Source organism: Malania oleifera, chromosome 13 (genome assembly GCF_029873635.1).
Source record: "Malania oleifera isolate guangnan ecotype guangnan chromosome 13, ASM2987363v1, whole genome shotgun sequence".
Classification (NCBI taxonomy): Eukaryota; Viridiplantae; Streptophyta; class Magnoliopsida; order Santalales; family Ximeniaceae; genus Malania; species Malania oleifera.
Window position 1 is genome coordinate 76,246,742 of NC_080429.1, and position 16,386 is coordinate 76,263,127.

A 16,386-nucleotide genomic window follows, 5' to 3' on the forward strand; every position below is an offset into this window, starting at 1 on the left:
AGAAAGCATGCCAATTGTGCTCACATTGACGTATAATTGTCATGTAGGTCAGCTAATTTTGCAACTCTGGTGACAACTCACCTAGTCATTTTGGCATCACATATGGTAGTGCTTTATTTTTATTTCATACTGTAGTTTTCCAGTCCTTCCTTTTTTCTTCGTTGTTGTTGTTATTATCGTTAGTGTTGTTGTTATTATTATTGTTATTATTATTATTATTATTGTTTCTTTCGTACGTTATACTATTTGTTCTGTCATTGCGAAGGCTGGGTTGGGACTTTCTGACACTGATGCTTGGTACATGATTGAGACAATAGCAGAGAAGAACAACGTTGGCTACAAGCAGTTTGTAAGTTACTAAGTTACTACTTCCTATATAGATACTTGCTTGTTATATTTGTTTCCTGTAGGGACAAGTTGAAATTCGTTCCTGTATTGGCCTGGCCTTTGTGCTCTTGATAATTGATGCTAGCTCACAGCAACAATAAGCATTATTATTGCATTGAACAGTTTAATTTCAATGTCTTGAAGCACTGATGATTCATGGTATTGACTATATTAATTTGTTATTGATTATGTTATGTTTGAGTACATTAGATGTTAAAGTGACTGCTTTTATCATAATGACATTTATTGGATACCATTTGCACCTTTCATTTACTTTATGCGCCATCACATAAATTCTCATACATTGCATTCACAAGCCAAGTCATAATCATGGAATTAGCACTAATATCTTCATACATTGCCTTCACAAGTCAAGTCATAAGCATGGAATTTTCAGCATCCCATATAGCATATGATGGGTCTGCTCTGCCAGGGGCCTTGGTTTCACCAGTAAGGTACCCAATCTCACCTCTCCCGTGGATACACATTCGAACTGACTACGACCATCTCTAGAAGTTGGCTTCATTGAGATGGATATTTGTGATTTGGACTGAATGGGGTTTGGTATGGGCTACCTTGGTTTCAGTTTTGGTGTTGACCACGAGTTCAGGTCTGGCCATGGTGTCAGTTTCAGAAATTTCAGACATAATGGAGGCTGAACAGAGTTAAGGCAGTGAGGCCTAGGTTTTAGAGGCTATGACTGCCGAAAGAAAAAGAAAACCAGGCTCTGATACCATCTAGAAGTGGAGAAGAATTGAAATAGTATTTCTTATTATTGTAAAATAAGGTACAATCTGAATGTCTTATAGACTACAAGGATAATTTAAAAGGAAAGAATAGAAAAAGGAAGGAATGACAGTTGATAACAAATCTACTAGAATATCTCCTAAGAATATATCCTAGAATATCTCCTAAGATTACAACAACAATAACAAAACCAAGTCTTAGTCCCACTAAGTGGGGTCGGCTATATGAATCCTTTTCTGCCAATTTATGCGATCATGGACCATTTCTTTTGATAGATTCAAGGATTTTAAATCCTTACTCACTATCTCCTCCCAAGTTATTTTAGGCCTACCCCTACCCCTTCTACTACCCCCCACAGTAACTAAGTCACTCTTCCTCACAGGTGCACTATAGGGCCTACGTTGCAAGTGTCCTAAGATTATTTGCATAATTACAGAAATTTCTCCTATAATCAAGGAGAGTTGACTGGATAAATTTTGAAACTTTCCAACATTACTGCAGTTTTAGATCTCACTTTTTTTGTAGATGAGTTTTGAAGTGCTTTTCCTCCATTAGTGTGGCAGTTAAATCTTTATCTTAATAATTTTTAAAGTAAACAAGTCAACCATATTGCCTCATTATATTCCTAATCATTTCCAAAGTACAGGAGTGGATTTAGTTGCTATATAAAAGAAGGAAGAAAATGAAAATAAAGGTGGACAGGGTTGTTGGGTGGGTTGGGGGAGCTTCCTCCTATAGATCAGCTTCCTTTTCATTATTTGCAATGTGTATTTATTTTTGTATTCTCAGGTCTTTTTTTTGCGTCTCTCTACCTCTTTCTCTCTCTGCATGGAGATCAGAAGGTGCTTTTTTTTTTTGGCATCTGAAAATATTGATATTTGTAATTTTTTTTATTAAAATTTATACTGAAACATGTCATCCATGGATTTGTTTCAGATAAAACTCAGAGGTTTTCTGTCACATATCCAGCAATTACGTATTGGTTACTGGGGAATTTCTTCTGTAAAATCCACTCAGTCCATGTCATCCTTTGGATTGCCATCTCCACGTTCACAAGATGTTGCAAATGAGAGTCAGCAACCTGCTGAGGCTTCTGGTGTTGGAAGGAGCTGGGTACAGAGCATGTTTAGCAGGGATACATCATCAAGAACAAATTCTTTTAGTCGTGTTCGTAGATGGACTTCTGACAGTGGCAATTTAGGTAAATATGTTGTTATTAACTGGGTTTGTTTTCATTCCATTGTTTACTATTTTTTTACTATGCTTCGCCTGCATTTGAGTTCAGCTGCAAATGAGAATGGGACTCCTCGCAAACAAGACTTACTGGCTTCTGGTCAGAAAAAAATTCAAACCAGTGTTCGCATACTTAGGGCTCATAGTGGTGCTGTTACTGCTCTACACTGTGTAACAAGAAGAGAGGTGTGGGATCTGGTTGGTGACCGTGAAGATGCGGGCTTTTTCATCAGTGGAAGCACAGACTGCTTGGTGAGCTAGCATATTTGCTTATATCTGTATTCCGTGGATCTTATTTGCATAATATTAGCACTAGGCAGTATGACTGACCATGTTTAGAGTCTGATCTGGTCAGAGATATATGCTATGTAGTTATGTACCCTTCGTTGTAAGTCATATGCAGCAAAAATCTGAATGGTATCTTTGGTCATGCTGTTATCAGCTCCTTCAACATATCTGTTGGGTTCATGTGGGCATTTAGGAGGGGATGAAGCATGGTTTTAAATAGTGATGGTGGGTAGCATAGCCTAGTAGTAACTGGTGGATCCAAAAGCATGGTTTTATGTATTTTAATTCTTTAGGTGAGCATTTTTATGTAAGGGTTATAAATTTTACACTGGTTTTAAAATGCAATTGACAGAATTTTTTCTTTTCAACTTTTCACCAATCATTTGAGTGATTAAGAAATTAATGAAACAAAACACACAAAGCTTCTCATATGTTATGCTTGATTCGTCTACTAGGCCCATAAACATGCGATAGAAGTTCTATTATTTCATTGGCTGAAGTAATAGAAATATAATAAATTTAGACTAGCAAGTTACATTGTATTATATAAGCTTTGGTATTATGATAATATAGTCATAAAATTTATCATTAAAAAATAAAGAAGTAACAACTTGAACAAGACAATAATTAGAAAAGAGAATAAGATTGACATTGAACAATATGGGAAAGAAATAACTAATTACTAATACTATCAAAATGAATAATTTATTTTTTAACAAAACATTGTTCATATGAAATTGTTAATTAATACATCTCTTGATAATAAAATAAAAATTATGTATCATTACCATACTCATAATAATGTCAAAGGAAATTGTCCATGATTGCGTAAATTGGTGGAAAAGGATTCATGTAGCTGACCCACCTAGTGGGACTTAAGGCTTAATTTGTTGTTGTTGTTGTTGTACCGTACTCATTATAATCCCATTCATGTAGCTGATTGGGATTGATTTATGAAAGGAAAAAATAAGAGAAAATGAGAAAAAATATAAAACTTAGAAAAATAATTTTTTTCTTAACAGCCTTGTGGTGGCTGTAGCAGTCCTATAATGAATGTAGTGGGAGCCGTTAATTAACTGTAAGCAGTCCATAAAAGCTACTATAGTTTGATTTTTATTGCACTGCTTTAGCAATGTGTAACGGTGTTAGGACCCCAAAATCCATATTAAGTAAGGGTTGTAGTCACTGTTTAAAACCATAGGATATAGAATTTGATTGTGGAGAGATAATTTGTCTACCAGCTGCTCATATTCAAGTATATAAAGTCTTATATTGGTGTTTTTGTTCTATGATACAGAGCATATGATCTCTGATGACACTGACAGTCACACACACACTTAAACAAATTGCCAGAGACTTAAACAAGAAAATGGCTACCTACAGAATTTACCAAGTTGAAACAAACAGAACTAAATCCTCTCTTCTCCCAAAAACTGAAGTAATTGAAATTTTTATTTCCTTTAAACTTGGAAGAAATGCTACCCTCACTCCGTCTCTTCATTGATTTTATTTATTTATTTTCTTTTTTTCCCTTGCTCCTTTAGATTTTTCTCCCTCACAATTGCTTTGCATGAACTTTGTGCTATCTTTACAGCCATCATGATCTTAAATTTCCACAAAATTGTGGAAATTTCCGGTTTCCATCACCCTCGAAATCGAAATGGCAGTCGATATCCGTCTTGCATAATTTCCATCGAAAGCTCAACGAATCATCCCGAAATTTATCGAAATCTCAAAATTTTAGTAAAACTTGTTGAAATTTTAATTATACAATGAAATTTCCTTGGAATTCATAAAGAGATTTGGGAGTGAAGGGAAATTTCTCTTTTAATTTCATTTTATTTATTTTTGTCGAAACAAAATATTATTACAAATGCTTTTGAAATTATATGAAAAAATAAACTTTACAGCAGCATTTTTTTTTAACCATTTGTCTAAATTATCATTATTTGTATAATAAATAATATTTAAATTATTTATAAATTTTATTTGTATGAGCTAAATATTTTACTGTACGTTATCTTACAAATATGTTTAATACACATACTCTATTACAACTTTTCCACCTCATACACAACATAGATGTATTTAACTTGTAATATATTAGTCCTAAAACTTACATTATTATGTTTGTTAACCATTTCTAAAGTTTCACAAAGAATTCCATGCTTTATTACTGATTTCCGTTATTTTTCCAAATCGAAATCGAAATTTCTGTACTTTTGGAGCTTCGAAATTTGAGTCGAGATCGAAATTTAAGACCTTGACAGCCATCTCTCCATCTTTCTCTGCTAGATAGGCAGAAGTAGAGATTTTGAGAATCTTAAATCTTTAGCAGGTTGTGTATTCTTTTGTTGGCCTTTCTCTTATCTTGGTCTTCCTCTTGGGGTTCTGTCTGATGCTTTTTGGAATCCTTTGATAGAAAGAGTGGGCAATAGATTGGAAGGTTGGAAGAAGACTTTTCTCTTATTAAGAGGGATAATTACGCTTATTAGTGCTTCCCTAGCCAACATTACCATTTATTACCTTTATCTTTTTAAATTACCACCTAGGGGTGGCTAGGAAATTGGAAAAGATTATGAGGGATTTCTTTATGGTCTGGTAGTGGGAAGAATAAAAGGGATCACCTGTTTAGTTGGGTTGTTGTTAGGAAGCCTAAGTCTGAAGGGGGGCCTGGGTCTTGGTAATGTGGTTCTAAAAACATTTTTTTAATTGGAAAATGGTTATGGACCCTTTAAAACCTAATTCCTTATGGCATAAAGTAACAAAAGTAAATATGGGTTGCAAAGGAATGGATGGGATTCAGAAGGAAGTGGCAATGTTACTCATGCAAGTATGTGGAAGTTTGTTTCACATTAGCTTGTCCTTTCTTTCCTTTCACTTGTTTCAAAGTCGGGAATGGGGACAAAATTTGCTTCTTGGAGGCTACTTTGGTTGATGATTCTTTGTTGGAGTTTTTGGTGCCACGCTTGTTTAGGCTTTCCCCTGTCCATGGGGGACCAATTTCAAAGAGGGGGGTTCTTTTTCTTGAGATTTTAATTTTTTAGGAGTCCTCATGAGAGAGAGGTTGATGAGTTAACTCATTTTCTGAGCATGTTGGATTCTTTCTTGCCAAATTTGCAGGTGGACACAAGGCTTTGTATTGGGGATACTTTGGGTTCTTATCTTCAAAGTCCTTTTTCTCAAATCTTACTAAGTCCACAAATCATAGACCTTTCTTATTAAACAAAGTTGTGTGGAAAGCAAAGGTTCCATTTAAAGTCCAGGCTTTTGTTAGGACTCTCATACTCAGCAAGATTAATACGAATGAGAGTTCTTAGCCCAGATATTTGTATGCGGTGCAGTGGTTCAAATGAGAGTTCTAGCCATAGTCGTTAGAATCTTATGATTCATAATTCGATTCACATGATTCATATCACTTCTACTTCAAATCAATTTGAATCTTACTACGAAGCTAAAACAACTGAATCATTGTGAATCTATCGATTCACCATCATGAATCTAACAATTCGATCTGAATCTATTGATTCACATGATTCTGGCCCTATCATATCCTGACAAACCCTACTAGCTTGAAACCCCCAAAACAGCATTTCTTTCATTTTTATTGCTTTTATTTTTACACAATTACCTTGCATTCTTTGTCTATGTCAGTTTTGTGCTAAAAAATAGGAGAAAATAGAACTTTAGGTCTGACGTTGTCTTCACAAATTCTTCTTCACTCCAGGGAGGAGTATAGTGTCCTGCCATTGGGAAGAAGCAACAGAACACTCACTGACTAGGGTGGTACTCCAGTTTCGTTGTATTTTTAAGGTTTAGAGCTTGATTTTTTAGTGGTTTGTTCAATTATTATCATTTTTTGGGTTTTTTTTTTTTAATATAAGAAAAACATGCATGAAATGTATATATTTTTTATTGTTGATAAACACCAAAAGCTCAACTTTTTATTCTTGATTCCGTCCTTTAAACAAGGTAAAGTTCATTCTTCTATTAATATTTCCTAACTTATTCTCTTAACCCTCGTTTGGTTTGCAGAATCAGGCCTGGAATGGAATCAAATCTCAAGAATGGAATCACATTCTTACGTGTGGCTTGCAAAATTAAGAATGAAATCATATTCTGGCCATATTACAATTCCTGCGAATGAAGGAATCATGATTCCAGTTCAGATAGGCTGTAATTGATTTTCACTCCATGGAATCAAACTCATTTTACAATAAAAAAATTTCTAAAAACAACAACAAATGCTATACTAATTATTTTATACTATTATAATACAAAATAATAACAACTAATGATAATTGCAATAATGATAAGTATTATAATAACAAAGACAATATTAATAACAAAAAGACCAAAATAATAATTATTATTATAAATATAATAAAAAATAACATCTAATAATAACTACATTAAAAATAATATTTATTATTGTAAAATAATGATAACAACAAGAGCAATAACAATATTAAAAGGCAAAAAAAATAATTATTATTATTTTAAGGATAATAATTATTATAAAACGATAGTAAAAATGGTAATAACAACAATAAACAATAATAATTACACTAACAATAATCACTATTATGAAAATAATAAAAAATAGTAATAACAAAATAAAAATAAATAATAATACTAATTTTTATTATTATTATAAAAACAATAACAACTAATAATAATTACAATAACAATAATAACTAATAATAATACTTGTTACAATTAAATTAATAATAACAACAAGAACATTACAAATAATAAAACAGGACAAAATAATAATAAGTATTCTTTTAAGGATGATAATTATTATATAATAAAAAATAATAACAATTAATCATAACTGTGATAAGAATAATATTTATTATTGTAAAACAATAACACCAAGAACAATAATACTAAAAGAGGAAAAACTAATAATAATTATTTTAAGGATAATAATTATTATAAAAATAATAAAAAATAGTAATAACAACAATAAACTATAAAAATTACACTAATAATAATCACTATTATGAAAATGATAAAAAAACTAATAATCAAACAAAAACAAAAATAAAAAATAATGCTAATTATTATTATTATTATAAAAACAGTAACAACTAATAATAATTACAATAACAATGATAAAAATCTAATAGTAATATTTATTACTATAAAATAGTAATAAAAAAAGGGAAAATAATAATAAAAAGTGCAAAATTAATAATTATGGAAAATAGTAATCAAAAGTTCAAAAATAATAATTTTATTACTATTTTAAGGACAATAATTATTACAAAAATAATGAAAAAAAATAAAAGCTAATAAAAATTACGATGGCAATAATAATTATTACTATAAGATAATAACAACAAAAAAACCATAATAATAATGAAAAGGAGAAATAATAACTATTATCTTAAGGATATTAATTAGTATGAAAATAAAAAATAATAATAACAATAAAAAATAATTTTAAAACTATAAAAATCACTATTATGAAATAAAAATAATAATACTAAATTAAATAATTATGTACGAGGGATTTTCAATAATAAAAAAAAAAAGACTTATTTTTTATTCCATTATGGAAGCCATGAAGAATATTAAATGTTGGAAAGAAATTGAAAATAGGTTCCTACAGTCATTCCATGTTACTAACCAAACGCAGTAATTGCATTCTGCAATTCCATTCCTACCTTCATTTCATTCCTCCCTTAATTCCTTTCCTACTTTAATTTCGTTCCGCAAACCTAACGGGGGGTTACTTCTCATTGATTTAGGGAAAGCATACACATGAAATATGAATTTTTTTTTTTTTTGTCAAAATTTAAATGCATTTTACTATTTTTCTTGCTGTTTGTATATCAATATATGCATGTCATTTAGAATTGATTTTAAAAATTTGTACTAAATCTTACAATTCGATTCAATTCTCAATTCCAATTCCCAAAACTGGAATTTTGATTCATGATTCGAATCTCGATTTGACAACTATGGACTTCTAGCCATCTATTTCTTACATTGTAATAATCTGTTTTCATTTTTCAGAGAAGAGTTGTTGGCTCCGGAATCTATCTTTGATTTTTTAATGTTAAAATTTTTGGGGTATTGGAAAGAATAAAACAGGGAGGAATTTTTGGGTCTGCAGAGTTTTTTCAGTGCTGTGGGTGGCGTGGATTGAAAGGAATGACAGACTTTTCAGAGATAAGAAGACCCCTCCTTCTCTACTCTGGGAGAAAATCAATTTTTACTTCTCTTTTTGGGCACATTCTTTTGGGATTTTTAAGGGTTTATAGCTGTCTGATGTCTAAAGAGATTGGAAGGTAGCTTTAATGTAACTGTGCTTCTTTGTTCTTTGTTAGTTTTCAGTTTTCCTTAAGGATTTCTAATCCTCCATTCTTTATAATTATTCGTTTCATTAATAGATCCTTTTTTGCTATCAAATAAGATTCGAAACGTTTCTGTGGCTGTCTGGCATTTTAATTTGGTATAATGTATTTCGTTATCACCATTGTCAATTATATAAACTGGATCATATGTTTCCACCCATTGCCATTAGAGTAACTGACCTTATGTAGCTAAGTGATGTGATTCATTTTCATTCCATGAGAATTTTATGTTTGAAATTTCTATCACATCTAGAATAACTGACCTGCTTCCATGACCCTTTATTGTGTTTGAAAGTCCAACCCATGTAAATAAACATCCCAGAAGGAGCACTTTTGAGTTCTCTAGTTAATGTTCCAGATAGCTGATGTTTATGTTAATTTATTTTACTTTTGTGCAGGTTAAGATTTGGGATCCTAGTCTCCGTGGTTCTGAACTTAGAGCAACCTTGAAAGGGCACACAAAGTATTGAACTGCAGTCTCCCCATTCTCATTATTACATATTTGAATTGATCAAATTACTCTTCCCTGCTTTCTTTTCTGCCAAAATTCCTCTAGCTACTCTGACACCTTCGTCTTCAATTCACTATCCTATTGCCTTGCAAGCAGAACTGTGCGTGCAATAAGTTCTGATCGAGGAAAGGTAGTGTCAGGATCAGATGATCAGTCTGTCATAGTCTGGGATAAGCAGACATCTCAATTTCTAGAAGAGCTTAAGGGCCATGATGCACAGGTTTGTTCAGTTGTCTCTATCTTTGCTTGAATTTCTTGCCAAGTATTGGTGAATTCTCATGTAGTGTTTTGAAGTATGGATTTTGGGGCTTGGATTTGTATTTGTATGGATTTTCTAGAAACTCAATACAAATTTATACTAACTTTTATGCCCACACAAATCCAAATCCAAGCTCCGAATACCACGTTCCCAAACTCGGAGTGAGTGTGCAAAAGTTCCTTTTTTCTCTCTCTTTGTAGTTTAAAAAAAAAATGCTTTGAGCATTTTGACTCTTTAAAATTTTAAAATTTAATTGCTGCTGAGATGAAAAAAGAAATAAAAATTAAGATAGTCTCTTTAACAAGGGTAAAAGGAATATTAGAGAGAGAGAGAGACTGTAAAGGAGTTTCCCCTTAACTGCTATGAGCTTTTGGTCATTTTTATTTTTATTTTAAACATGCTATGGAATCAATTTGTGGAATAGCAGATGCAACTCCTAGTTTTTACCGATCTGTGAAATATCATTTTATCTTTCACCAATCTTTGCCAAGTTATTTGTATTTTGCACTTGGCTGTTGCATATTAAACTAGTTCATGTTCGATAGTGGGATCTAAAGAAAAATTAAGGGAGACAGCTGTCAGCTATTATATGTGAACAAAGGAAACTTTAGGTTTAACTGTTCACATTTGTCTTAACACCCAACTGTTTTAGTGGTGAAGAAATTTTGGAGATCAGTGGAGGAGATATTTTGAATATATTATTGAAATGTGAAATGTGAAATAATCTGTACTTATCTGTTTAGGTCAGCTGTGTGCGCATGTTATCTGGTGAACGTGTCCTTACTGCTGCACATGATGGAACTGTCAAGATGTGGGATGTGAGAACTGATACTTGTGTGGCCACTGTTGGTCGTTGCTCAAGTGCTGTTCTTTGCATGGAATATGATGACTCCACAGGAATCTTGGCTGCTGGTGGTAGAGATGCGTACGTAAAGTAAAGTTAAATTTATTATTATTGTATCTGACTTGTTCATTAGGAAAATCAACCTGTTGAATGCCTTTTTTTTCAGTGTTGCAAACATTTGGGACATCCGTGCTGGTCGGCAGATGCACAAACTTTTAGGGCACACAAAATGGATCCGGTAGGCTAAAGGAAGATAGGATTTTTTTTCTTGCAGTTCATTGTTTGATTTACAAGTGGTATTACAGAAGCCATGTGTGTATGACATTAATGATGCAGGTCAATACGAATGGTTGGAGACACTGTGATTACTGGTAGCGATGATTGGACAGCGAGAATGTGGTCTGTTTCTCGAGGAACATGTGATGCTGTTTTAGCCTGCCATGATGGTCCAGTTCTATGTGTTGAATATTCAATCTCTGACAGAGGAATAATAACAGGTCAGTCATCAGTGGTATATCTTCCATGTTCCATTATAATATCTGTATTTTTTAGCAATTGTTTCGTTGTCAGTGGCAAAATGAACTGTTAGAATTTGTATATATCACATTCTGGATTATGATGTCTTTTTCAGGTTCGACAAACGGGCTACTCAGGTTCTGGGAAAATGAGGAGGGTAAGAGCTGTAGTTACATGCATAAATCTTCTAATTTGTGTGGTTAATTTGCCACATTTTTTGTTTGTGAAATATAGTTATTTATCCTGACAGCTTTTGTGCACCAACAAATGTCTCCACATGGTTTGAAACATGTTTAATGATGTGTTACAATATTGTTGTGTGGCTCAATTTTAATTTTTGATGCATTGATGGTTAAGGACCATTGTATAATTTTTGCATTATGATCAAGATTGACTGGGCTATCAGAGATGGCTGTGAATAATGGTGCTTACTTATTCAAAAGCAACCAATTGTAGAACGTCATTTAGCTAAAGAGTAAGCAGTCGAATGAATTTTACACTCTTTGTCACTAGGTTATCCCAGTTTGGGACTTACTTGTTCCCCCACATGTATAGGAGAAAGACTGAGATAGGTGTCTGCTCAAACAGAGGCTTTGAGCTTGGTGAGATTTAGCTGAAACCATGAATTAAAATGCATTGCACAAGGGTTTTTGGTGACATATCTAATTTGTAAGGATTAATGATCTTGAATGGAGGATGTGCACTGTTTGGGCCTCGTGCTGGAGTTTGACGAATGCCACTGTCCTTAAGAATTTCAAAACCAATTTAGGTTCCTTTGTTGGATCGGGCACAAGTCCCACGCTTTATGTGCTATGGTTGAGTCTATCTGGCTCTAGTATCCTTGAGTTTGAAAAGCCTAGAAGCTCCATATGTTGGGGCATTCACAATGTTATGGTGTTTTGACCTTGAAGTTTGCGTGTGGATATAGATTTTTGTCAATTTTATTCTTGTTTTTAGGTTTACTTTGGTCTTATTTGATTATGTGAATGTATTTCCTGCTCTTAAGTTGGAACTTAGAAAATTATGATCTAGAGATAAGCCTGTTGTAAAGGTTGGGATGGAGCAGAGAAGAAGAGAAAACGAAAAGAAATGAAGAAGAAATCAAGAGAAAAAAGAGGCAGCAGTTTCCTGGAGCCTCATACACAGCTCTAGCTTTGCCCTCTTACGTATTAATAAGAATAAAAGACATAAAAGAGAAGAATACTCCCACTCACACAACACAACCTAATTACTAAAACTATGTAGTTTCTTCTAACTCTCCCCCTTGATCTGGAGGTGTATAAATATCACCTAACCCCAGATTTTTACAACCATTAGACAAGGCAGCCTTAAATAAAGGTTTTAAGAAAACATCACCTAACTGATCCATATATTCCACACAGGGAGTCTCCAGTACTCACAACCTTTTTCAACACAGCATCGCTTACAAAATGACAGTCAACTTCAATGTGCTTTATCCTCTAATGAAAAACTGGATTTCTAGCAAATATAAATTGCAGCTTGATTATCACAAAATATATCTATTGGCTTTGTTACCAAGAATCCCCATTTCTGGCATAAACACGGTTAGAATCTTACAATTCTTGATTTGATTCATACGCTTCATGTCAGTTCCACACCAAATCGATTCAGTTCTTACAAGTGAATCATTGCTGCATCTATGAAGTCACCTCATGAATCTAGCAAATCGATCTGAATCCATCAATCCACTTGATATAGGCCTGTCATATCCTGATAAACCCGACTAGCTTAAAACCCCCATAACAACATTTCTTTTTTTATTGCTTCTATTTCTACATCATTACCTTCCATTCCTTGTCTACATTAGTTTGGCACTGTAGAAACAAGAGAAATAAGAACTTTAGGTGTTATGTTGCCTTCACAAAACCATTTTTCACGCATTGAGGGGTATAGTGTTCTGCTGCTGAGGAGGGGCAGAACACTTATTGGCTAATGAGGTGGCACTCATGTTTCATTGTGTTGTTAAGATTGGTTGGGTTTTTTGGTAGTTTGTTCATTTATTATCATTTTTCTAGGTAAATTATTTTTTAGTTTTAATTTGAAAGAATATGTGTGAACTATTAATTTTTTAAATTGTTGATAATCACCAAAAATTCATTTTTTTTTCTTGATTCCTTCCCATAAACAACATAAAGCCTTTTTTATTTATTTATTAATTTTCCTTGATTCATTCCCTCACTTTTCGTTTGTTTTGGGAAAGCATAACATCCCAATTGAAGTTTGGAAATACTTAGGTGATAATGGAATTATATGGTTAACTAATTTATTTAACACAATTATAAAAATTAAGAAAATGCCAAATGAATGTAGGAAAAGCACTTTAATACCTATGTAAGAAAATAAAGGAGATAATCAGAATTGTAATAACTATCATGGAATTAAACTTATGAGTCATACGATGAAACAGTGGGAAAGGGTAGTTGAACAAAGATTAAGGCTAAAAACGAATATTTCAGAAAATCAATTTGGTTTTATGCCTAAGAACAGAAGCTATATATCTTTTAAGAAGATTAATGGAAAAGTTTAGAAAAAAGAAAAGGGATTTGCATATGGTATTTATTGATTTAGAGAAAGCGTATGATAGGATACCTAGAGAAGTTCTATGGTGGGTTTTAGAAAAAAAGAAAAAGAAATGGTGTATGTAGTAGGTATATTGATGTCATTAAGGATATGTACGATGAATCGATGATGTAATGACTAGTGTAAGGATTATAGATGGAGAGACTAGAGAATTTCCTATCAAAATAGGTGTACATCAAGGATCTGCTTTGAATCCTTATCTTTTTACCTTAGTGATGGATCAACTTACTAAGAATTTCCAAAATGAGGTTCCATGGTGTATGTTGTTTACAGATGATATTGTATTGATCAATGAAACTAGGGGCGGAATAGAGGCTAAACTAGAATTATGGAGAGAAACTTTAGAATCTAAAGACTTTAGAATAAGTAGAAATAAGATAGAATATATGAAATATAATTTCAATAATAGTAGGAGGAATATTGGAGACAAAGTTAAACTTGTTGATGTAGAAATAAATAGCACCTATAGATTTCAATACCTTGGATCTATTATGCAAGCTGAATGAGGAATTGGAGAGGATGTAATGCATAAAGTTAAAGCAGGTTGGATAAAATGGAGAAGTGTTTCAATTATGCTTTGTGATTGTAGAACACCCTTAATATTAAAAGTAAAGTTTTATAGGATGGCTATAAGACAAGCTATGCTATATGGATCAGGATGTTGGGCAACTAAGAAACAACATATCCAAAAAGTGAAAGTTGTTGAGATGAAAATTCTTAGATGGATGATTGGTATAACATTGAAAGATAAATTAAAAAATGAACATATTCACAGTAAGTTAGGTGTAGCTCCTGTAGAATAGAAGATAAGGGAGGGACGACTCAGATAGTTTGCACACTTGCAACATAGGCCACATAGCGCACTGTCACAGGCCGACTATTTTCACACCTTTGTGAAAGGCCCGTGCGGCGCTAGCTAAAGCACTCTTGCTTAGTTAGCCAGCCTTCTGTTTACCACAATTCATCCACGAAACACTTTCATTAGCATTCAATCAGATAACAGTGGAAGCAGTAAGCAATTATGAAAGCAGTGGCAAGCAAGCTGTAAACATTGAAGAAACGCAATTCATTGACAGCACCTCCGTTAACATTGTGTGTTTAGCGAGCGCTGCTCGGTCCTTTTACAAAGTTGTGAAAATAGTCGGCCTGTGACACCTAGTATCAAAAGCTTAACAAGCACCAAGTTACCAACGTTGAAATGCAGCGGTCTTCTCCCCTGATCTGCCCACTTCTTCATCCACTTAGAAGCTTTCTCCAGATAGGCTCGGGAAATTTCTGCATTCTATCTCCATTCTCTGGTGAAGATGTACACTTTGGGACTCTTTCCTCTGTACGGCTCATCCATTATGTGAGGTAACAGCGACTGCTGGCCTGTAACAAGCTCAAAAGGGCTCTTGTTGGTTGTGGAGCTCGTTTGGGCGTTGAAATAGAAATGAGCCACATCAAGTAGTTCTGGTTAACATTGACAAAATGGCGCAAGTACTCTTCTAGTAGCCCATTGAATCTCTTCGTCTGTCTTTCTGTTTGTCTGTGGATGGTAACTCAAAGAGATTTCAAGTTTTGACTCGAGGATTCTGAAACGTTTTGTCTAGAAGTTGACGGTGAGTCTAGAGTCTCGGTCACTAACAATGCCTTGGGGAACACCCCAATATTTCACAATATTCATGAAAAACAACCGTGTCGTCTCCTCTGCCGAACAGTACTTTGGTGCAGGTATAAACGTACCATACTTCGAAAACCTTCTATAACCACAGGTATAGACCCTGCATCACCCACTCTAGCAAGTTGGTGATGAAGTCCAGTGAGACACTTTCCCACAGTTTGAGCAGTACTGGTAAGGGCTCCAGCAGCCTTGCAATCTTTTTCCATTCCACCTTGTCTTGTTGGCAAGTGTGACAAGTTCGGGTATAATCAACCACATCATCATGCATGTCTAGCCAATAATACCTCTGCTTCAGTAAGGCCAAAGTGCGCTGCCATCCTAGATGTCCAGTCCACATGATATCATGACACTCTCTCAGCAGTGTTTTCCTCTGATCATCAGCTCGTGGCACAAAGAGCCAGCTACCATGGGTCATCAGCAACCTGTCTTCCGTCCAAAACTGTCGTTCTTTCCCCTCTTCGGTCAGCTTCATTAGGTTTTGCGCAACTGGATCTTTGGCTAAGTTATCTTTGATGTGCTCCCACATCATCATGGTAACAGTACTCACAGCCAAGTGCGCTGCCATCTGCAAGGCCGCCAGCTCGGCCTTCCTACTCAGTGCATCCGCGACTTGGTTCAAACGCCCCGCCTTGTGCTCAAAGGAGAAATCAAATTCTGCCAAGAATTCCTACCATCGGCCCTGCTTGGGTGTCAACTTCGGTTGTGTGAAGAAATGGCTAACTCCTGAGTTATCTGTTTTCACCTTAAACCTTGACCCAAGTAAGTAATGCTTCCACTCTCGAAGACAATGTATCATCGCTAGCATCTCCTTCTCTTGAGTTGTGTACTTTCGCTCTACTTCACTAAGCTTACAGCTCTCGTACACAACATATTGTCCCTCCTGTAACAAAACTCCTCCAAGGGCGAAGTCTTATGCATCTGTTTGTACCTTGAAGGGTTTCATGACATCCAGAAGAGCAAGTACCGGAT

The 16,386-nt window shown here is 34.1% G+C and overlaps 1 protein-coding gene across 2 annotated transcripts in view; it reads left to right on the plus strand.

Moving 5' to 3' along the window:
• The window catches only part of LOC131146373 (DENN domain and WD repeat-containing protein SCD1), a 119,955-nt gene that overhangs the window by 80,105 nt on the left and 23,464 nt on the right, over window positions 1–16,386 (plus strand). For both annotated transcript variants that reach the window (XM_058095960.1, XM_058095959.1), the window contains exons 20-29: window positions 48–105; window positions 266–349; window positions 2,071–2,335; window positions 2,420–2,619; window positions 9,422–9,486; window positions 9,631–9,754; window positions 10,537–10,718; window positions 10,804–10,875; window positions 10,974–11,134; window positions 11,269–11,310. In XM_058095960.1, coding sequence (XP_057951943.1) covers window positions 48–105; window positions 266–349; window positions 2,071–2,335; window positions 2,420–2,619; window positions 9,422–9,486; window positions 9,631–9,754; window positions 10,537–10,718; window positions 10,804–10,875; window positions 10,974–11,134; window positions 11,269–11,310 — 1,253 coding nt within the window. The remainder of the gene's footprint in view (window positions 1–47; window positions 106–265; window positions 350–2,070; window positions 2,336–2,419; window positions 2,620–9,421; window positions 9,487–9,630; window positions 9,755–10,536; window positions 10,719–10,803; window positions 10,876–10,973; window positions 11,135–11,268; window positions 11,311–16,386) is intronic.